We start from the raw sequence: 24,171 nt of genomic DNA, 5'->3' as shown, positions 1-24,171 counted from the left end.
GTTCGAGATTTCGGAATACGCTTTCATTGGCTGCAGTCTTGCACAGGAGATCGGACAAGCGGGGTGGTACAGCTGAATCCGTGTAGCAGCCAGGCCTGGTAAGCACTACACTATAGGCTGCTTAACAGTTAATGGATAGCTGTGCCCTCCCGCTGAAGGCAATCTGTAAAGCATAAAGTCTGACCCTGTTCCAGCCCCTCACGGCTGTGCACGGGAAAGATCACTGTATGCTTTTCCTCTGTGGCCTCCAACACGTGGCTGTTAAGCGAAGGTCATTGCTATGCAAAGTAAAAGTCAAGCATTCACAATAGTAACAGTACACTAATTGCCCTAATTAGATGCAGCAGTCGCCGAACGAGATTACCCTGAGGCGGGTCACTCGGAGAGAGAGAGAGAGAGAGGATGCTGCTCGAATCCCTGCACAGACCAGGACCGTACGCTGCAATGCTGGTGGAGGCAATGATTCCGCTGTACATTAGGATGGGCTGGCGCGGAAGAGTGTGCTTCCACAGAGCACCAAATAAGGCACCTCTCCCCAGGAACCTCCTGCGGAGACTTTTCGAGCTGCTCTCCGAGAGCTTCGTGGAACTGTCCCAGGAGGATTTCTGTTCCATCCCTATCTTTGTGGACCTTCTCTTTATATAGTTTTTAAAGCAAAAGGTTTTATATAGTTTTTACATATTTTTTATTCCTGTTTTTTAAAAAATAAATGTTTCCATGTTTATAGCACTTACCGACTGATCCTTCCCCTGATTCTGAGTCCGGGTTAACGGCCGGGGAGGGTTGGTAGGGGATCTCTGTCAGGGTGATGAAGAGATCCTGGCTGTCGGGGAAAGTGGTATTGTAAGCGCTGTCACCTGCGTCGTCCTCCACAAACCCTTCCTCATCTTCCCCATTGGCGAACATCGCCGAGGAACTGCCCCTCGACACTGTCCCATACTCAGAGTCCACGGTCACTGGTGGGGCAGTGGTGGCAGACCCACCTAGAATGGCATGCAGTGCCTCGTAGAAGCGGCAGGTCTGGGGCTGTGCTCCGGAGCGTCCGTTTGCCGCTCTGACTTTTTGGTAGCCTTGTCTCAGGTCCTTGATTTTCACGCGGCACTGCGTTGTATCCCGGCTGTATCCTCTGTCTCTCATGGCTTTGGAGACCTTCTCGTAGGTCTTTGCATTCCGTTTGTTGGAGCGCAGCTCCGAAAGCACAGACTCATCGCCCCACATAGCGATCAGATCCAGGACTTCACGGTCTGTCCATGCTGGGGACCTCTTTCTATTCTGGGATTGCATGGACTCCTCTGCTGGAGAGCTCTGCATCGTTGCAGGTGCTGCTGAGCTCGCCCCGATGTCCAACCAGGACATGAGATTCAAAGTGCCCAGACAGAAAAAGGAATTCAAATTTTCCCGGGTCGTTTCCTGTGTGGCTGGTCAGAGAATCCAAGCTTGGACTGCTGTCCAGAGCGTCAACAGAGTGGTGCACTGTGGGATAGCTCTCGGAGCTAGTAAGTTCAATTTGCATCCACACCTAGCCTAATTCGACATAGCCATGTCGAATTTAGCGCTACTCCCCTCGTCGGGGTGGAGTACCGAATTCAAACTAAAGAGCCCTCTAGGTCGAACTAAATGGCTTCCTGGTGTGGACGGGTGCATGGTTAATTCGAATTAACGCTGCTAAATTCGAATTAAAGTCCTAGTGTAGACCAGGCCTTGGGAAGGTATCATTTTTTGAACCCATGGATAGAGGGGAGGGATTTTATCATCCACATCACTTTTCACCCTGCAGCAGGCACAATGAATATTTTAAGAACATCTCTATCTGAGGAGGATTTAATACTTCTTTATATGACCAAAATCACTTTTGATGGAAGAGAAAACAAATGAAGGCCATGACTGTAGTTTGATCTCAAAAGTAGGCTGTAAAACTAAAGTTCTGCTTTCAGTTTCTCCTGAAGCTATTGATTGCACTGGTTGTGTAATAATGCAACATAGGAGATGTTTATAAATTTGCACTGCTGACTGGGAGACCCACTGCAGATTAAAAGAATTTTGTAACTAAATGAACCAACACAATGCAAGCATAATGCATCGTAAAATGTGCTCTGTTCATCAGACATATGTAGTTTACTGTTACAAAATAGAACATTTACTACTATTCAGAAGTATTACACATATCATCAATCAAGTCTTAATATTCTAATGAGACTGCGCTATAGCACTTTCCTCTTCAATCTTAGCTGAGAAACAAGGTGAAACAACCATATTGTGTGAAGTAGTGCTGATCAGAGATGTTCTGCTGTATTTTAAAAAGATAATATATCTTTTTTAAAATTATATTTACTCATTTTCATAGTAAGTGGCATTCTGGAATATTAATTTATATATAATTCAGTAAACTATGTGTATACATATACTTTTGAGCTCTTTGCTTATATATTTCTGCCAATACTGTATTACTTCCATCATTTATCTTCACAAACTTAGTCTGAGAAGAAATCGGAGCCGCTTAAAAAAAAGGCTCTAATTTTCACTGAAATAAGAAAAATAAAGGTAGTTAGCAGCTGGCCCAGAACAGCTTCAGACATTTATTACTCCTCATAACACCTGTATGAATAGCTATGGTTATCTCTGCCTTACAAATAGGGAAACTGAGGCCCAATAAGGTCAAAGGTCAGAAAAGGAGAGTGTCAAATCTAGAATTAGAACTGGGGTTTTCTGACTCCTGGTTCCTTGCTTTCTGGCATCTGGTGGCTTTCTCAGAGGTCTGCCTCTCACACATATGGTAAGAGAGAAAAAGTGAAGCAATGTTTTGGACAAATAAACCTATATGCCTGAATGTTGCCATTGATATATAATCCCAACCTCACGAAGGTAATAACTCCTGAAATGTACATTGGGAAAGGGCTGGTACAACTAAAATCATTGCTGTGTGTCAGTGCCTGCTGGAACCAATGGTGCTATTAGGTGTATGGTCTGAACCCAACAAGGTGAAGAGCTGAATGTCCCTTGGTTTTTCTAGTATTGCCTTCTTTAGCCACTGCTAACATAATTATTTGTATTCCCTATGTGAATCTCACAACCTAGAAAGGTCTGTTTCAATTTCACTCTTTGTGAAATCTGTTACTAATGCTGCTGCTCCGTAGAAAAAGATTATTCCAATCCAAAGCAATGTTTCATATCAGCTAAGATGAACTTGATCTCAGTGGTGGAGTGAATCAGAATTGCCCAACTCAAAGCAATTACAAAGGGAGATTCAAAATCATCAGTTATTTACTATCATGTTTTTCAACTTGTTTCCAGCTCATGTGTTCCATGGCTTGGAGTAGGGGAGAAGGAGCAAACAAAATGTAAAGAACACAGCTCTTCAGTGGTGAGTGTTTGGCACAGTATCTGAAAGGTTACACAACCGCTCAGTCATGCACATTGTCTGAAACGAGGTGCATTTTGAAAACACTGAGTAAGAATAAACCATGGGCTGTTGGGGTGGTCTACAAACAGTGCACTAGAGCCTGAGCTTAACCTTCAGCCCACTTTCTGGGATGGGAGGGCTGTGAAGGCAGCAAATTCAGTTCTTGTGGTGGAGGGAAAGCCTGTGCCACTTTTGAATGGATCCACTCCTGTCCCCTGCTGCTCAGTGCACTGCAGCCTGCTAGTCTTGGCAGAGCATGGTTGGTTGCAGTGTGAGAACTTGGAGGAAGAAGGAAAGGAGGAAAATCAGGACTCTAGAGAACTCATGGAAAACAATGAATGATTCATTCAGAGTCCTTGAGAAACCATCTTCCGCTGGCTCGCTAACTAGATTACATACCCACTGCAGCATGAGTACTGGATTATGGAGTATTTAGTGGGGATTTTTGAGGGAGGTCGGAATGGGAAGCAGGGTTTGAGTTAGTTTAACTGGGAGGCACTAAATAGGTAAAAGGTTTCATGAAACCCTTTACTTTACTTCACTCAGGACTATCACAGCAAACAAGTGGCATATTCCACCAAGTGGGATCGTGCTGCAACTGTCTGAACTTCTCTTTGAGGACCATTCATCCTCATGTGCTGCCACTGTGTCACTCCTCTGCTTGTTTATATTACGGCTGGACTCAGCCTTGCTCTCGGTTTATCTGGCCTGCTTGGCAAATGGGTTTTATTTTCATCCTATATTACTCCTGGGGTTATTGAAGTTTTTGGTATAAAACTACACGTCTATCTTCTGCTTAGCTTGTGTTGCACCTTCAGGGAGGTGAAAGAGACAAAAGAATGAAAGTTAAGCTCACCAATTTGTATACTAGGTATGGAGTCCTTCTGCTGATTACAAAGAGGGCTTATTTCCAATTCAAATTTTTGTTCCAGATCACCTACCAAAAAGAAAGGAGAACAACATTTTTGCCACTTGGCAATATTGAATATGATCTTTTATTCCTTATAATATGGATAGAACAGCAAATCCTAGGAGAATTGAACCTCTGCATTAACCCTTACATTTCATCTCCATTTGATGCCCTGATGGACATCACCATTTTAAAGACAGACTGCAAGTCTCAACATGATCATACAATGGTTCCACATAGAAATCTGCAGTTAGAAATCGGAGGCAAGGCCTGTTATACATGCCTAAACAAATAAAACCAACAATTTAAGATGTCACAGGAAATGACTGTAAGCAGGAAGATCCTCTGGTTCATAGAAATCAGAGTGGAATGTATCTCAATCCATGACCTGCCGAGACAGCTGTTCTCTCCGGGACAACACAGCTAAGAAAACCCAGGATGAAGTATATGAGAGTTTGAAATGTTAGCAGTGGTATAAGCACGAGTAGTGTGGATTGGGCTTGGGCGTTTTTACCACCATGTGACTACTCTGGTGTGAAACTGCCTATAAAGGCCAGCTATTGCTGACAACCATGCTCAGTTGTGGTTTAAATTTGTAGTGGACATGAAATGTCAATAAATTCAGTACGCCAGAGCACTATGCTTGCTCTTCTACCATCTTCACCCCTTCCTTTAGGCTCTGTTAATACTACTAAAAAAGGGATTTAACAGTGATTAAATTCCACTACATCCTCACTGTGTTGTAGCACAGTCTGGCCTGGCCTGTGCAGATGGAGCCAAATGGTATGTCGTTACCATGTTTAAAAACCATGTTTAGCTTTGCTCTCAGTAGGGGTTAGAAAATGTTTACATTTAGGTTGCATTAGAACTTGGCTTAGTGATGAGCATGTTCAGACTGTGTCTAGTTTCCCTGCAACTTTAAGTAGAGGAGAAGGAAAAAGCAAATGTAACACTCTAAAGGTAGGAACTGTAGTTATATTTTGGAAAGCAAAGGAAAACAAGTGATGGCTGTGTAATTTCTGAGCACTACATACCCATGGGACTTCCAGCTCAGAGCGGATAACAATGACCAGAGATTTTGTACAGTTAATTGAAGGTTCAAGGCACAGCAGAACCCCCCTCACTGACACCGTCTTACAGGGGCAATCAGATCAAAGAAATACCCGCTTCTCTTCTGTTTCATTTCCTCCTCTTGCCCCTCATTACCAACCACATGCAAAATAAGGCCACATTTCTGCTCGTCGTCATATTTTTTTGGGAGATTTCAGGGGGGGAATTGGGTAGTTGATTGCAGAGCAAATGCCACTTGAGATTAGCCAATTTCTCTCTTGTCACATTTAGTGCCTTAAAGAACAAAGTGAAAGGAGAATTCAGTATGTCAGAGGGCTAACCTTGCCGGTAGAATTCCTCACAGACCCTTTCACTCCACTGCTTGCTCATCTGCCAGAGCCGGCAAGGATTGCAAATGTCAGCACACTTCAGCGCGATCTGAAAGTAAAGGAGGAGAGTGGTGGTGGGGAGAAGAAATTATTAGCTAGCAATCGTTCAGCAGTGAATTTATTGCACTCTGAGGTGCCGTGAAACTGCTGGGCCCTGCAAGCTTGCTGCCAAGATGGATTCAAGAATACATTATAGAAACTGAGCCCTGCCCAAATGTGCCGCTTCAGGAAACAGCACTTATTCAAGCCTGTAACAAAACCTTCATTCAGAGCCCCATTTTATAGTAGCGAGAACGAGAGAAGCACCACATTCCAAGTGTGCACAGACTCTTGGATATGACTCGTGGTGGGCAAGCCAACAAAAGCTTCAGGCTGACTCCTGCTGACTGCCTGCCTTGGCATTCATCAATGAGGACAAGGAAATGAAGAGCCAAGCCAGTGTGAAACTATTCAGGCATCACTTCTTTATGGTGTCAGTGAGTGACCTTACATATCACTTTGATTGTGCTTGGGTTTAATATGTGTATACAGTCAGCTCAGAGGGGTCAGCTGTGTTTTTGTTTACTGAGCTAAGCATAGGACCTTCTGGTTTGCCCCTGACTTGTTTTCACCTTGCTAGCAGTTGAAAGTGTTTTGCTGAGGTAGAGCTGGGGTAGGACTGGCAAGGGAAGGAATTATAATCAAGTAGCTGCTGCTTCTTCAGAAGAGTAAGATATGCAATAATCTGCCTGTCTTGCCTCCTTGAAACAAAATGTCTTCTGTGTGCTTTCTTCCTGGACAAAGTACATCTAGTTGATGGGTTTATTATTAGACTTCATGACAGATAGGGCAAAATGCTGGTGCAGATGCCAAAGGCATAGAGATTGCAGATTTCACCTATGTTAAAAATCATTACCTCCTTTCTAGAAAATAAATGGAGGTGGAAAAAGGGTGCAACTTATTTGGTAGGCACCGTGGACTCAAGTCATTTAGACATGGGACTAGAAATCAAGAGACCTGCATTCTAATTCTGGCTGGACACTAACTAGCTTTGTGACCATAAAAAAATCATTTATGTTATCTGAGCCTCAGTTTCCTCATCTGTAAAATGGGTATAAAGAAGTAAACTACTAAAGTATGTTTTATAAGTAATATTGAGGCCAGTCAGTTTAATCCAATAGACCTTGAGGAAGTGGTAGCACCCTCCCACAATTCACAAGTCTGAATTTTCACAGGAAAGCACAGTTGTTTTTCGTGTTTTCTCCACTGGAACCCATGCTACATTTTGCACCATCATTTTGCCTGATCTGTTGTGAAGCATAATTACAAACCCATTGCCTAAATGTAGTGGTCCATGAAGAAACCAGGCCTAAGACATTTTGTTCAAGGAGGCAAGACAGACAAACTAGTACATATATTACTCTTCTGAAGGAGTAGTTACCTGAATATCATTCCTTCCCTCACCTGACCCCAGCAGTACCTCAGCAAAGTATTTTAAGCTGGCAGCAATTAGAGTTTGTTTTTAACTGATGAGAATTACTTGAGGTGTTTTGTATGATAAAAGCTATTTAGGAGCAGGTAGCGTCGTGTGGTGCTATTTCTACAGAAAAAATGCAGCATACAGCTACCTTTACGTTAATAGTGAAGGTGATGTAATGGGTGGAAATTTGTTCTGAAGATACCATTAACTACTGCAGTATAGCTGGAAGAAGCAATCTGAGTCCATTTTTAAATTAGCTTTGGTTCTTTCATTATCTGGGGAAGCACTGCCACGGCAGTGGTTTCCTCCATGCAGATGGAGATTAGAAGCATCAACAAAGTGACCACTGCTTGGGCACCTACTGCCAACTCCTCTATGAAAAAGCATTGTCAGTGGCTGGAGTAAGAGGCCGAGCTTCCTACCCTCTGCTGAAGTAGCAGTTGCCACGACAGGGGAAATAGTTAAGGGGAGAGAGACGTGGCAAGAGACAAAGTGGCCTGCAACTCAAGAGGTGAATAATAGTTGATCCTTTGCTGCATCTGCTATATTCAGATTATAACATAACACCTGGTACATGGGGAAGTATTGGAGGTATGTTTTTGCTTGCTTTGAAACATGCTAGGTGACAGCAGCAAAGCAGTTAAGATGGCGGGTAATGGGTACCCTGAGGCTGAGCTAACATACATACACTGTTCCTTTAAGGGGAAAAAAAAGTACCTGCAGCATAAAATGTCTGTCTGGTGCATCCTCCAATCTCAGATCCTTATTTTCGAGGTGAGCTTTCAACCGGGTCAAAAACTCATTCTGTCTATTGATGTCTGTTGCCAAGATGAGGGAGCCCAGCTGCTGTTCGATATCCTGGCTGTAGGCAAGAAAAATGAGCCCTTTTGAACATGGGATTGTTGAACATCAATGGTTTTAAACCACTTCATAGCCTGCCTCCTTCTGAGTATTATGTGATGACTCCAGCTAACAGACAGATTCCACTTCACTGTTCTCCATTGGGATAGCTTGCAGGAGACCAGCAGTTTAGCTGGCACTGGGATGTATGTGGCATAGGCTGTGTGGTAGAATAATCATGTTGGTGTAAATTGCCCAGGGAGCTTCCATAAAGTATTGTGAAGAATGCAAACTGAACAGCAGGATGTGTTATTGAGTGAACACAAAAGGCATCTAGAAGAATTAATGTCATAGGGTTTTAGACTGGCAGCCACACAAACACCAAGGCGTTGTACATTATTTCTTTAAAGAAGGATTGAGAAGAAGGGGATTGGATGATTTAGGAAATTACTAATGGGGTAGAAAGCCTGTCCTTTCTATCTAATCTGTTTGCATTCTTCCCAAGCCACCAGTGATTAAAACTTAACACTGGTGGTTCGTGTGAAAAATCTGTCTCCGTACATTTCCCAAGGATCAACACTGTGCACACGTACACACAAACAACTGCAGCAAAAACCAACACGCTACGGTCAGCTCCGCCTACATTCAGTCTCTGTTCTTTCTGCTGACTTTGCCATCTCCCTCTGCTCAGAAACGGTCAGATATGAAGCACATTCTTCTGGTAGTGTGGGAGACACCTAGGGCATATCTACCCTAGCCATGTCTTCTGTTTCCCACCGTTGTTAACACTAACTCTGAGCAGGTTTAATTGATATGATGTAAAAAACAACACCCCACAACGGGTGGCCATCGGTGCCTTCTCAGCATTGGGCCTCCTAACCATGCTAATATTGGTGCAGCTGAGCAAGTATTAGCAACAGTGACAAACTTGTAGGTAATATTCCTAGTGAAGCCTCAGCCCAGGGGCATCCCATGCTACCAGGCCAATGTGCTTTACATCACCTTCAGGAGCGGGTGAGACACTAGCTCAGCCTCCAATCAGCCTTTGGCCCCTCTGCTTATGGTTTTTAATCAAGCAGTGAACTAGGCTATTGGTTTGTTTGCCATGGAATTTATCAGCATGTTTCACATAGGTGGCACTTACGTCATTTCCGTTGGTAGATGGGCAAGGAGCCTGGATTCTCGAAGCATGCCTATTGTTGATCTCCAGTGATGATTTTCTAACACAGACACATTCTGAGGAGGAAGGAGGTAAGGAAATAAAAAGACACAGCAGATAGATTTCTTACATTTAACAGAGATGCCTAAGATTTGCCAGACCTTATAAGTGATCCATCTCATCAGGTTTCCTGCCACTACCAGTGGACAATACCTGATACTGCAGCCAAAGACCCCAAATCCCATGGAGTGCCTAGCTAACTTAAATGCTATAGGTATGCCAAACCTCAGGCAATCAGGTCATGCCAGGAGTCAGAGGTCTTCCTACTGCTGAGTACCTCAAACACACTATTATTTTTGAGACCTTGGCATGCACTAAGGGCACTTAAAAAAATTCACACCACCATTTGTTTATTACATAGTTGCAAAGAAACAAATAGTACAGATGAGCCGTTAAACAAATTCATTTTTCACAGTGTTTTAGTAACATCGTAAGTGATAAGCGACAAAGAGTCCTGTGGCACCTTATAGACTAACAGACGTATTGGAGCATGAGCTTTCGTGGGTGAATGCATCTGACGAAGCGGGTATTCACCCACAAAAGCTCATGCTCCAATACTTCTGTTAGTCTATAAGGTGCCACAGGACTCTTTGTCGCTTTTTACAGATCCAGACTAACACAGCTACCTCTCTGATACATAAGTGATGTATCTGTCCCTTCTATTTTTGTTCCTTTTTTTGTTCAGTTTCCATCTTTTCTCTTCTCTTTCTCCCCTGATCTCGTTTCTCTTTTTCATTCTAGAATATGCCTCCCTTTCCTTCCAATTTCCTTCCTTCTTTTACATCTTTGCCTCTCTATGCCCATCATGCTACGCTGCACCTATTAGCCTGTTCTGCTTAGAGTTTACTCTTTTTCCTAGTATCTTGTGCTGCTCAGACCATCCTCACATCTTTTCTTTCACATGTTCAATTAAACGAAAAAGCAACAAAATTTAGAACTGATAAAAGGAAATACTTTCTTTTGCGACACAAATTAGGCTGTGGAACTCATTGTCACAAGGTATCACTCAGGCCAAGAGCTGAGTAGATTTAAAAAAAGAATGAGAAAATACACATGGATAGCATACAGATCCAGAGATGCTAAAAGTAAGATTAAAACAAATCTAGAAAAGTTTTGGAAGAGATATAACCCCTCATATTTCAGGACATGAACTAGTTTTTAATTACTGAGGGTTAGAAAAATAGCTTTCCTTGTGGACAAGTTAGTGCCTATTACTTCATATTGCACCTTCTTCTAAAATATTTGGTACTGGCTACTGTGGGAGACAAGATATGAGGCCCATAGGTCTGATACAGAATAGCAGTTCCTTTGCAAATGGATCCTCAAAGTGAAATTGGCAAGATACTTTGTCAGCATCACTTTTCTCTGTTCCCAGGTGAGGCTGAGAATCAAAATTAAACTGTCCAAATAGCCAGTCAATTTCATATTGAGGTTCCACTCACAGGTGGAGTTGGAGCAGTTGGTAGGAAAGAGGCAAAAGTGAGAGCCCAGGGGGCTTTGCATTCCACTTGCTGGGCTTACCATACCTCTAGCCTCTCCCCCCAACCAGCTTGTGCCACATATCTTGAAGTTTAATTGCCCTGATCAATACAGTTTGCATCATTCAGAGCTTCTACGACAATACTACATGCAAAATAATACATAACAGCAAACTGACTACAGTATGCCATCTGAGGTTAATACTGGTGTCAGACAAGGATCTCTTGTGTAACCCAGGAGCCTTTTACCGGTAGTAGATTGGGTAATGAGAGAGACCACAGAACAACCAAGGGGCATACAATGGACTTTCACAAAGAAGTTAGAAGACCTTGAGATATCCATAATGACTACCAAGTCTTTTTCCTCTGAGGAGCTCATGGATTTGGGGAGTATGGCTTTTAATGCAAAGTTCAGATTACGTTTGACACTGTGCATTACTGTTTATTTAGCCAAATTAAATTTTATCCATTCTCTTGCTGCCCAATTGCCTAATGTATTTAAATACATCAGGACTGTCTCTTATAGTCTTGTAGCTTTGACTACCCAAAATAATTGAGTCTAAGCAGGAATTTTCACCTATGAAATTCTATGAGAAAGGCAGAGGACAGGTGTGATGTGCTCATGGTAGCCTGTGTTGCTGAGCAGATGCGCTGCAGTGTTTTGTACTAGTTGGAGTTTCCTGAGTGCTGAAGGCTTCATACCCAAGTAGATTGTGTTGCTGTAATCCAGCTGAGAGGTGACAAAGGAACTCTACTGAGACCATTTTATTAATTATTATTATTATAGATCTTCAGGGGCCAGGATGGGATTTACTGTCTCTTAGAGTCCCTTCTGCAGGCTGCTGTGGATGACATTGCATCCTGCGTGGCTCTCTGTGCCATGCCCTTTTCCTCAGTGCAACAGAATCACATTGAATTTGCTCTGATTGGGGGGGCCTTCTGTGGCTCTTAGGCTTTGTCTACACTGCCAATTGACAGACAAAACTTTTATCGTTCAAAGGTGCTTAAAAACCCCACCCCGCCAAAGACAAAAGTTTTGCTGCAGCAAGTGGCAGTGTAAACGGCTCATTGTCAGCAGGAACACTCTCCTGTGGACAACGCAAACCCCGCTCATAGGGGGTGGAAGTATTTTGTTGGCAAAAGTGCTGACAAACAGCAGGTATGCTGCCCGACTTTTAGCGACATGGCAGTACTAAAAGCTGTGTAGTGTAGACAAAGCTGTAGACTGGAAGATTTAGTCCGCGGTAACATATGTTTATTAATAACGCTGGTAATGACTTCTGGACCGCTCCACTATTAATCTGTCTCCATTCTGGGGAACAGTCAGTCACCATTATTACTTTGCTATTGCTTAACCAGTTTGGAATCTGCCTTGATAAGACTTTCCCCCTTGCTCCATGCTTAGCTGTTTTCCCACAGAGTCTCCAAGAATGTACCTTATTAAAAGCTTTTAGAAAATCTGTTTAAATGATGCCCACTGGGTTACCTTCATCTATTAGCTTTTACTTTATAGAGGCACTCATTTTCCTTATAGAAGCCAGGTTGATTTTGACACGGTCTGGAAACATTGTCTATTACTATTATTATTTCTTTATTACTTATAATGCCCAGGAGCCCTAGTCATGGGCCAGCACCTCATTGTGATAGGTGCTGTACAAACACAGAACAAAAAAGGTATTCCCTGCCTCAAACAGTTTACAGTCTGTCTAAGACCAGAGCCCAACAGATGGGTACAGACAGACCAGCTGGGGAGTACAGGGAAACAATGAGACAGTGTTGTCTAAATAGACAAGAAAGACACAGGATGGGGGAATGGTGAAAACAAACAACTAGGGTGAACAATGTGATGGCAACAAAGAACATGTTAGTGCCATGATTTTGTTTGTTTTTGGTTTTTGGGAGGGTTTAGTTAGGGGATCAGCTAAATAGAAAGAAAAGGGAAAAGTGTGGGAGGGATGGGGCAGGGGAGGAGAGCATAGAAGGGGCAGGTATGGAGCGAAGCTGAAGTGAAGAGATTGCTCCAACCCTCCCAGCTCCTCCTCACAAACAGTCAATCAGCACAGGGCAGAGACAGTCAGAGAACATTCTGCAGTTACAGATGGAGTGTCCAAAGGTCCCTGTTTTGTCTGCTTCTGGTCCTATTGGCTGAGGTCTCTGGCTGGCTGCTCTATATTAAATATATTACTTTATCCTTAGACTTTCAGTCAGCTTTCCTGGAGAGCACCAGACTGGTAATTCCTGGGATCTCCGGCTAGTGACTCTGTCAGTCATGGAAGGCTATGGTGGAATTAACACAATGCCCTTGGGGTCGTTTAGGTAAGAGAGAATTCAGACATCTTTTGGGGTGTGTTTTTAAGCTGGCAGTGAGAAATAAGGAGTCAGATGGAGATGAAGCGTAACTGAGAGAAACTATTTGTTTATAGTTCTAGAGAGGTGGTTATGGTTTAGAGACCTGATATTCTAAGGGCACACACTTCCTGGAAGGAGCCATGGCATTCTAGCATGCCGGTCTCCTACAGAAAGCATTGGGAGGGAACATGTCCCGAAGCATAAAACAAAGACGTGTGAGAAGGATCACACCTGGACGGACAAGACACACATACAAGCATGGAAGAAATGAGTTGGTAATTTCAGGGAAAATTTGTTTTTTTCAAGTTTCTGGTATTTAAGCTACTGTTCTTCATTTCTTATGCAGTGCTCCTGGGGATGCTTATTTACACATCTTTATCTCATTCCTTTGACTTTGCTGTCAGTGTATATAAATAAATTACTCACATAAGGGACAGTTTCAATGAATGAACAGCCATTCAATGTTTTGTTTTATCCTCATTGTTCAATGTGTGACTCTAGACCTTAATTACTGTACAGTACTCAAATCCTGCTCTGAAGACAGAATTATTAATTTAGTCATGAACTTTTCTCCGGTGCCCCTCACTATAGTGTCTGACTGCTTCAGGAATATTTATTTATTTCCATAACACGCCTGTCAGACGAGTAGGTGGTATTATCCCTGTTTTACAGATGGGGAACTGTAGTACAGAGAGATTAAAGTTAGAAGTATTCATTCATTTCATTCATTTGAGAAGTCTAGGACCTGATTTTCCCCTGTATTTAGGATTATATAGCCCGTTACAGCTTTTGTGAGTGCTCAGTATTTCTGTAAAACCTACCCCAGGGTTTGAAGTTGGGTACCCAGAAAATGAGGAACACATACTTGGTGACCACCTGTGCAAAGTTTGGTTGGGTGATTTGCCCACCACCACACAGGAACTCTGTGGCAGAGGCAGGGATATAACCCAGTTCCCCAGGGCAGCATTTAACTGCTTTAAGCATGAGACCAGTCTTTCTCTTCCTGCAATCCCCTGCCTCATTCACTACACACCTTCCAACTTCTGCAACAAACGAGGCAGACAAAAGACCTACAGACAAGTCTTAATCTGATCTCATTCTTCACCTCCATCCAAATGGCTCTCAGCCCCTTCTCCACATTCTCATTGACTTCCCATACCTGGTTTTCCTGCACAGCAAGTCCCAGTCTCGCCATCATATCAGCTTCATGTTCCAGCCAAGCAGGCACCCTGATGCAGTCTACTTCTTCTGCCACCTCCATCAAGGTTCTATGTGCACCAGTCTAATTTACTGATGTGTGTGGCAGTGTGTGAAATTCATTTGAAGCACACAAAGGTAGAGGTACTGTGGAGGGTAAGAGCAAAATCCACCCCCCCAAGCTCAGAGGCAGGGTGCAGGTCTGCAGTGCTGCTCCCAGCAGCTATTACTGCATGCTATGAGCTGGAATAGCATCCCCTGCACCTCCCCATAGCTTGTGGGGGGGGGGGAATAGGGCCATTTTGGATCCCCTGGCCCATGCATTGCTGCTCTCTGCAGCACACAGGGTGTAAATACCTCCCTGTGTAGCTTGAATTCCACAAACCTCTTTGGAACATGAGTGATATGGGGAGGGTCTTTGCACAAGCCCTCCAAGGTGAATTGCAGCCAAGATGCCCAATGTGTCCTGGATTTATAATCTGAAGCTGCAAAAATCCTAATCCCATAATATTCCTAACCCAACACACTCTAACAGTGTTTAATGAGACACCTATATACACTGCATACTGTGTAGCAGGGAACGTTGCAACTGGTGCCCAAACATAGTGGTGGGGCTGGGGCTTGCAGTTAGATAATTACCACGAAACACTGTGGCTGTGGTGGGGAGGGATATGTTTTCCCCTCAGCTGGGAGAGGAGAGAAAAGGGAAAACATCTCTACATTACACAATGCCACCCAATTTCTGCATTCAGTGCAGGCTTTGGGTAGTGAGCAGTAAGTAAGGCCTGGGGCCACCCTCTGTAGTCGGTTCAAATTCTGTCTGTGTAGCCAAATGATGAAGATAAAAAGACATATTGAACATTTACTGAATCCTGTGCACTGAGTGATGCAGGGGTGCTATGGGAAATACAAGCAGTGTTCAAGACTAGCTGGGCCTGTCCTGGTGCCTGACACATTTCTTCCCAGGCAGGCAGGTCGTTTGTCTGGTTTTAAGCCACACAGGCCTGTTTTTAAATCTTGCACACATGGTTCGTGAGTAGAGTTCCATGTCTGTCATGGCGGTCGCGGAAGTCACGGATTCTGTGACTTTCCATGACTACTGCAGTGGCCAGACTGGCTGAGCCCAGGGCGGCCCCGGGGACAGCCGCACTGGCTGCTACTGGAGTGGCTCTGGGGCCAGCCGCACAGGCCACTAGTCGGGCAGCCTAGGCAGCTGGCCCCGGGGACTGCCCCCCTCCCCGGCCCTCCCTTAAACAGCGGCCCCCTGCCCCCAAAGCAGCACCCCACCCCTGGTCCCCACTGAGCAGTGGCCGCTGGCCCCCCCCCCGCAGCAGCTGTCTCGGGGGCGAGTAGCTGCTGCTCGGTGGCCCCTGCCAGCGGTCCCGGGGGGTGGCACCCAGCAGCTGGTGCTGCGTTGCCCCCCCCAAACAGCAGCCCCTCCTCCCCCCAAACAGCGCCCCCCCCCCAATCCAGCACCAGTCCCGGGGGCAGCTGGAGCAGCCGCAGCTTGGCGATCCCTGACAGCGGTCCCGGGGCAGCTGGAGCAGCCACTAGTTGGCAGCCCCCAGCAACGGTTCCGGGGCAGACCCTGGCAGCTGGGCTGCACTGCCCCCCTTGCCTGAGCAGCAGCCCCGTGGCCCCCTCCCACGCCTTAGCACTCCAGGGGGTGGCCGGAGCAGGTGCTGCTTGGTGGCCCCCAGCAGCTGGGGCCCCTTGCCCTGCTGAGCAGTGACTCTCCGGGAGGTCCCCCCACAAGATTTAGTCGGGGTATTTATAGTATAAATCATGGACAGAGCACAGGCTGTGAATTTTTATTTATTGCCCATGACATTTTCATGACGTTTACTAAAAATACCCATGACTAAATCATAGCCTTACTCGTGAGGTCACATTGGTGGGGTGGCAAGCGCTTAAAAATAGCATCCTCCGTGTGTTCAAGGTCACACCCGTGAGGGCACGGTCATGCAGGCTGGGGCAGGCCCATGCCATTTTTGGAAGTACTGGACTGTCTGGTATTCTAGGGATGCATGAGAAGCCACCCTAATTCGATGAGATAATGCAACAATGCTGTGACGTCAGCAGGTCCTGCCCACTTGCTCCAGGCGTGAGCTTGGGAAGGGCTGGTGTCAGTTCATTAAGGAACTGCTCTGGTTTCTGTAGGGGCAGGTATGGGAGCGATAAGAGAGGGATCACAAAGAGAAAAGTGACAAGGGAGAAGACTAAAGGGAGGTGCCACAAAGGACTGCAGGGAGGAAGAACCATGATCACCTAGAGAGAAGAAGGATGGACCACAAGAAAGTGCATGGAGGAGGGTGGGACCACAGGAATCATGTGGAAGAGGAAGAGATGGGACCACAAGGGATTGTATAGTGGAAGGGGACCACAAGGGATCACATGCAAATAGAGGAGGCGGGAGGACAAAGGATTGTATGGAGGAGAAAGAGACGGGCGCATGAAGGCCTGTGTGGAGAAGGAGAGACCATGAGGGATTGTGAGGTAGTGGAAGAGGGACCACGAGGAATCACACGGAAGAGGAAGGATCACAAGGGGTTGTACAGAAGAGAAGGAGGTCAGACCACAAAGGATCACATGGAGAAGGAGACGGGACCATGAGGGATTCATAGACTCTAGGACTGGAAGGGACCTCGAGAGGTCATCAAGTCCAGTCCCCTGCCCTCATGGCAGGACCAAATACTGTCTAGACCATTAGATGAAGAGGACAAGGTGGGCCCATGAGAGATTGCATGAAGGAAGAGGAGGAGGAGGGACCGTGAGTGATCGGGCAGCACAGGAGAGTCCATGAAGGATTGCATGGTGGAGGAAGAAGAAACCTCATGAGGGATTGTGCAGATGAGGAGGAAGGACCACAAGCGATTGCATGGACTAAGTGGTGGGACCATGAGGGACTATATGGAGGAGGGATCATGAGAGAGAGTGTGGTGAGGATGGAGGAGGAGAAGGGACCATAAAGCCTATGAAACCTAAATTGTACCCTCTTGCGCTTATGCATTATGATACAGTCTTTAATGGCACGATCACTTACTAATTTTCAGTGCACAGAACAGATGGTGCTTACTTACTGAGCAGCTATTTTCTCATTGTTCAATGTGTGGCCATAGGCCTTATTTATTGCACACTATTCACACCCTGCTCTGAAGGTAGAATTATTAATTTCCTCATGGGCTCTTCTATGGTGCTCATCACTCAAGTATCCAAATGCTTCATAAATATTAATGAATTTATCTTCACAACATCCCTGTGAAATGAGGGGGTGATATAATCTGCAACTTAAAGATGAGGCGTTGAGGCCCCCAGCAACACCCTGCCAAATTTCAAGTCATTGCTGCAAAGCATAAAGGCACTAGAACTTCTCTATCAAATGGTTGTAATTTTTTTTATAAAGGGCAAAGCAATGTATTTTTCTTCAATCTCACTCTGAGAAATGGCTGAACTGTTTTAGCTGAAACTTTAAGTAAAAAATAAGAATTAAAAAAAATTATTCTGAGACAGACATGGAAAATTTCAGTCCAACCAAAGTTATAAGCTATTGAAAACAGGGTCTTATAATGGAAAAGGTCAGGCAACCTTTAATTATCAATATCGCTACCAGCTCCTCCTATAATTCATATTTTCTTTCAATCTGTCCTTGTTACTTATGATTTTTAGTTAGGCGGAAATATATAAACTGGAATAAGTGACCAAAGTCTGATGTGCCTGCAGAATCATACAACAAATAGTGTGTTAGCTCATTGAGGCAGGCACTGTATCTTAGTATGTGTTTGGACAGTGCCTAGCACATGGAGTCCTGACTAGGCACTGCCACAATATAAATTTTAAAATAATGTACGTGACATCAAGATGCCTCCAATCTGCCCTCAATAGATACAGACCTATTGTAAGATGGTGGATGGTGACAGTATAAACTATAACAATTCTTCTCAGAACTATCTTATTATCAAGAAGTCCTGTTGCTGAGGAGACATCCATGACAAATGCTTATTGCATTCTCCAAGTTCTATTATACTGTTTCTTTGACACACCATTTATTAGTACCTAGTAACTAAAGTGGAAAGAAGAAAGTTGGGTAGATCATGTTACTGCAGATCTGAGAGGAGAGAGGGAAATATATGGGAAAACAGGTCCAGCTAGATGCTCACATTATCTATTTTTCTTTCTTATTTCTTTCACATTTTCTGAATTTATTGTTCTAATTCATTCTTCCTATCACAGCTCTTTTTTTGTTTTACTAAAACTGTGAGATGTTTCTGTATATTCAGGGAAAGAGATGGGGTTTGACTAATTAATGTTGGAAAGTACTCTGAGATACTCTGAGGAAAGCTGCTATAGAAGTGCAAGATGAGTTCCTACTAGAAGCATAAAAAGTTTGAGTGTTTTCAGTTCTGTAAATTTCTGCTCATGCATGGGCAGCAGGTATAATAGGCCAGGGAAGGCTGCTGGATGCCTGGGCAATGGTGGACCTGCCTGCACTCTGCCTCTTCTGCTTACTGCTCTGCCCCTTCCCAGAGGCCCCCACTGCCCATCTGCCGCTGCCTGGTGAGTCCCTCCTGTCCTCCACTCCAGCCCCCTTCTCCACAGGTCCCTGCTGCTCGCCACATCCCTCTTCTCCTCCACCCCCCTCCCCATGAGACCTCCCCCTGACTGCTGCCTGCCACCTCCCTCCTCACCCCCCGCCCCCATGGGGGAGAGGGGTGGAGGGGAGGAGAGACTGTGGATGGGGTGGAGGGGACCTCATGGGGAAAGGGGGTGGAGGAGAGGAGGGACACAGTGAGAGGGGGAGGGGCTTGTGGGGGAGGGGAGAGGAGAGGAGGGACATGGTGAGAGCGGTGGCAGGGGGTCCGAGTGGGGAGGGAGCCAAGCCGGGGAGAGGTGGGCCCTGGGGCAGAGTGGGGGAGGGGCCACAGGTGGAAGAGGCAGAGTTAGCCTCCCCTAGGGGAAGCTTCACCCACTGTCCATCATGGTCTAATATTATACAGCAAGACTGAATTAAAGCTCTCAGTCTCTCTCTTCACCCCTTCCCTCCCCCATATTTTAAATTCACTCTGGACAACTAAAGAAAGATCAGGTTAACAAGCAACAGCTGAGCACGAAGCCATACATCTCTAGCATTAAGTGCGAGCAGCTAGAAACCATACAGCTGCTGCTAACAATTAGAATTGTCAGCTTTCCACCAAGGACCCCTCTGCTGACTTATTAAGGCTAATTGCCAACAGGTATCAGATTGCCTTAGCCTGTGGGGATATAAACCAAACAGAGAGCGGCAGGGGCGGCTCTAGCTTTTTTGCTGCCCCAAGCACGGCTGGCAGGCTGCCTTTGGCGGCGTGCTTGCAGGAGGTCCCCGGTCCCACAGATTCAGTGGCTCATCTGTGGGAGGTCCGCCAGTCCTGCAGCTTTGGCATACCCGCCGCCAAATTGCTGCTGAATCCGTGGGACCGGCAGAGCTCCCGCAGAAACGCTGCCAAAGGTTGCCTGACTGCCACCCTCACAGGGACTGGCAGGGCACCCCCCACAGCTTGCAGCCCCAGGAACGCACTTGGAGCACTGGTGCCTGGAGCCGCCGCTGGGGAGCGGACTAGGAGGTGGTGGGTTAGTGTGAATTGCAAACTGGTGTGTTTCTTAACAATTAACTCATGATCTAGAGGAAGCTTAATCCTTTATTTGAACCCCTATGTGACACAGATATATATATATGGCTGGCTGTAGGAAGCTTTCATTATGTTTAGGGCCTAAAACCCAAGGTACGGATTGTTACAGTTCCCATACTGGGTAGCCCATCATAATGAGATTACTAGGGGCCAAAATTATACTGTTCCTTAGACAGTCACAAAAGAAGTGGAAGAGAATGTTCTCAAAGGGGGTAGTGGCTGTCATGAGAAGTTTCAGAGTAGCAGCCGTGTTAGTCTGTATCCGCAAAAAGAACAGGAGTACTTGTGGCACCTTAAAGACTAACAAATTTATTTTAGCATGAGCTTTCGTGAGCTACAGCTCACTTCTTCGGATGCATAGAATGGAACACACAGACAGGAGATATTTATACATACATGAGAAGGCCATTGATGTTTCTGATGATCAAACCTCAGAAGATTCAGTGATGTAAATAAATCCCCCAAATCTGGGTGCTTCTCTGAGCTACCCACATCTCTCAAAACCACAAAGCTGGGCTACGAATGACATGAGAATGGGCTTTTCTGTGAGAAGGTTCCTATTTCTGGCTGGAACCCAGTAGTGCAGAGGTAAATCAAAACCTAACAGGAAGTGAGGAAGACTGGACATTAAATAGACTATTGAAAGAAAAAAGTTACCTAGGGAGGTGGTGGAATCTCCATCCTTAGAGGTTTTTAAGGTCCGGCTTGACATGATTTAGTTGGTGTTGGTCCTGCTTTGAGCAGGGGGTTGGACTAGATGACCTCCTGAGGTCCCTTCCAACCCTGAGATTCTATGATTCTAAGATTCTATTTTCTGTTGTCAGAACTCAGGGTTTGTATGAGATGACTCTCCCACATTTCTCTTTCCATGGATCCTAACCCTGCCTTCCACAGCCATTTGGCTCCCCTCCTCCTCCCTCCAATCCAATTGCCCTGACATTTAGAGGAGCCAGGAGCAAAATAATGTAGGCAGAACCTAGCTGTGGTTGCTGTTTGGGTATAACTTGTCATAATCTGATTCATCAAGTTAAGCCTGTCACAAAGTCATAGCTATGTGAGCATCGCTCTATCCTGGCCTTGGCTCACATGGCCCTGTCTGTTCCTTTATCTCAGGGTAGAAGGACAGTTGAACTCCTACATAATCACCATCTTATCTGTAAAACCACAAGTGTCTGTGGGGGTACGGGTAGGCGTGGGGGAGGGGTGGATGAGGGGTATGGTGGTGGGGAGGAAGAGAGAATCTTTCTCTTTTTAAGTACTCAGCAAATTATTAAATCGGGACTGTGCTGTATCATGCTTAGTGTATTCAGAAAGGCACATGGCCTTTCGCAACCCCTCTCCTCATTGTTCTAAAATGCATAAGGTTTAAAGAATTCTATCAATCACTAATACACCAGATTTTTTTTTTTGACAGGTCCAAGTTCACTGTCTGAGTTTTGAATGCCAGGGATCATGGTCAGTGCACACATTTTTGTATTTCTTGGACGTGAAAAGCCCCAAAGCCAGTTCCCTGACCCTAACTCCACTTATGCCTGCTGGGAGTCAGGATTTTCCAATGCCACATGCTGCTGCAGCTGACTACAGGGTACACAGGCTTGCTGCTTCTAAGAAGTTAAATACAGTAGCCAAAGCTGACATATAAATGCACATGTAGACATACATGGATTTATATGTGCATGAATAATATGGATATATTATATATTGTATATATTGATATATTATATACATAGATATATATGCACATAAATAATATGGAGTTACAACTTAATTAGTTTTAAGAGAGAGCTGGACACATTTATGAGTAGGATTGTATGACAATGTTGCCTGTGGTGTTGGGAGGCAGTGCTCAGCAGCCCCGGGGGTCCCTTCTGGTTTATATTTTATGTTACCAAAATCTCATGCTTCAGGGCTTCACCTGGTCTCCTGCAAGGGTCAAGAAGGATTCTCTCTCTCCCACTCCTCTCCCCCCTCCCCCCGTATTCTGGGTTTGTTTGGTTTTGATCTCCTTCCTCTGAAGAGATGGCCATGGCTGGAGATGGGACATTGGAAGGGGTGGGCCAGGGCTCTGAGGTGGCACTGAGCATTCTCTCTCTCAAGTGCTTGGCTGGCTGGTTCTTGCTCACATGCTCAGGGTCTAACTGGTCACCATATGTGGGGTTGGGAAGGAATTTTGAGAAGACTGTTGATTGTAAGCCACAAATCTACACAATCTTACCCCAGCCCACCCACTCTAGAAATATTCCCAGCCTTGCTGCCTTTTCAGTGCTAACACTGTCCTGAACAGGTAGTGGAATTTGCGTCCTATTGCTCAGTTGCAATGGTAGTTTTGCAATGCAAACAAATGTGTACCGAGGATTTATGTTGAAATTGCCAAACTCGTAACAACTGTAACTCAGCTAGATTTGAAACCATAGCCTCAACCTGAAAATGCATTGCAGCAATGCCCTAAACCCACCTTCATCCTCCCCAGCCCTGCAAGCACCGTCTCACCTGGTATAAGCTGGCAAGGTGGTGGTTGGTTTTGATCAAAAATGGTTGGTTGACCCCTGGATGGTCTACATCGTGAGCTGCAGCAGCTAGCAGTCCAAGCATAATGTCCAGAGGGGTGAGGAAGTTGGCAAGCTGGACCACACAAAATTGACCACAACATTAGCACAAACAGGCAAACAATTCTTTTACCAAGAAAATCAAAGCAACTGCTACATCATGTAATTGTTTGGTTTTATAGTTCCATTTACAATGCTATCATCCGAGATAACTATTTATACACAGCCATCCACAGGTATGGCACTTTTGAGGTCATTGCAGTTTGAATCTGTCAAAACTATCAGGCTATAATGCAGTGGTTCAAGTAAGCGGGTACAGTCAGGTACGCCATACCATTAAGATATTTATTGCCGATATGCCGGACCGGAAAGACACATTCAGTATCAGCTGAACACCGCAGGGCTCTCCTGGGAATGGCAGCGGTGAAAGGAGCCGAACATGGGGCTGCCGGGCATCCCCATGCCAGCAGCTCCCCAGGCCTGGCTGTTTACTGGCCCCAGCCCTTCCATGCAGCTGTGTCTCCTGTCTGGGGTCTGTACAGCCCTGCCGGAGGACAGTTCAGCTGTGCTGCCGGCATGAGGCTGCCCGGTGGGCCCACATTCTTCTCCTTTTGCTGCTGCAGCTCCTGGGAGAGCCCTGTGGTTCAGTGGATACTGATTTCTATCTGCATCCATGGGTATAAATTTGTATCCGCGCAGGGCTCTAGTCACAGAACATCTTTTGTGAGGGGGGCTGGGGTCAGGCCAGCGACTGGTGCAGTGGTTCTCAAACTTCTGGACTGGCGACCCCTTTCACATAGCAAGCCTCCGAGTCCCACCCCCCTTATAAATTACAAACATTTTTTAATATATTTAACACCATTATAAATGCTGGAGGCAAAGCAGGGTTTGGGGTGGAAGCTGACAGCTCATGCCCCCCCCCCATGTAATAACCTTGTGACCCCCTGAGGGGTCCCGACCCCCAGTTTGAGAACCACTGGATTGAACCACCCTCCCCAGACTCAAGTGCCCCTGCTGGCCCAGGCGGAGAGATGAAGGGGTGGGGCCAGAGCCAGAAGTCCAGAGCGTCTCCTTTTCCAGCCACGCTGCCTGGGACTCTGCCTGGTACAGCACAGCAGCTGCCTGGGAGAGCCAGGCACTCTCCCAGCCAGCTGCTGTGCTGCACCGGGCAGCCTCCGGGAGTGGCTCCAGGGCCTGGTTGCCAGGAAGAGCAGCCGAATGCCAGGGGGAGCCAGTGCTGGGGGAGGACAGAGCCCCCCTTGGGATAGGGAGGGGATGGGGAGAGCACAGGGGCCCCCGGGGTTGGGAGCGGGGTGGGGAGGAGTCACATGGGGGATCATATGCTCCCCCTTTAGCTGGTGCCCCCCTCTGTGTCCCTCCCATGAGTCGCTGTATTGGTAAGAGTTAAAATCTACTTGCACCACTGGCTATAGGCTGGCTCATTATTACCATAATAGTTTTTATGTTAGTATGAGCAATTAACAGGCTAAAAAAACCAGGGTAGCTTCTACAAAAATACTGATATTTAGTTTCAAAGATCCAGTTTAGAAACTACGGGTAAAACTACCAGTCTAACCTATCATATAAGATCAACTCTGACATCAGGAACTACTTGAAAATGTTAGTGGTATATTACACTACTAGTAAAGCACACTATATTATCAGTGTATG

General features: G+C 45.6%; 1 protein-coding gene across 2 annotated transcripts in view; it reads right to left on the bottom strand.

The window, feature by feature from the left end:
• The window catches only part of PDE7B (phosphodiesterase 7B), a 266,850-nt gene that overhangs the window by 9,616 nt on the left and 233,063 nt on the right, over positions 1-24,171 (bottom strand). For both annotated transcript variants that reach the window (XM_045009804.1, XM_045009803.1), the window contains 5 exons: positions 22,445-22,576; positions 9,193-9,284; positions 7,926-8,070; positions 5,702-5,798; positions 4,257-4,337 (listed from right to left, as the gene is read on the bottom strand). In XM_045009804.1, the coding sequence (XP_044865739.1) occupies positions 4,257-4,337; positions 5,702-5,798; positions 7,926-8,070; positions 9,193-9,284; positions 22,445-22,576 (547 nt within the window). The remainder of the gene's footprint in view (positions 1-4,256; positions 4,338-5,701; positions 5,799-7,925; positions 8,071-9,192; positions 9,285-22,444; positions 22,577-24,171) is intronic.

The sequence above is a fragment of the Mauremys mutica genome, chromosome 3 (genome assembly GCF_020497125.1).
Source record: "Mauremys mutica isolate MM-2020 ecotype Southern chromosome 3, ASM2049712v1, whole genome shotgun sequence".
NCBI lineage: Eukaryota > Metazoa > Chordata > Testudines > Geoemydidae > Mauremys > Mauremys mutica.
The sequence above is the reverse complement of the archived record's forward strand: the minus strand, read 5'-3'. Positions and strand labels throughout refer to the sequence as shown.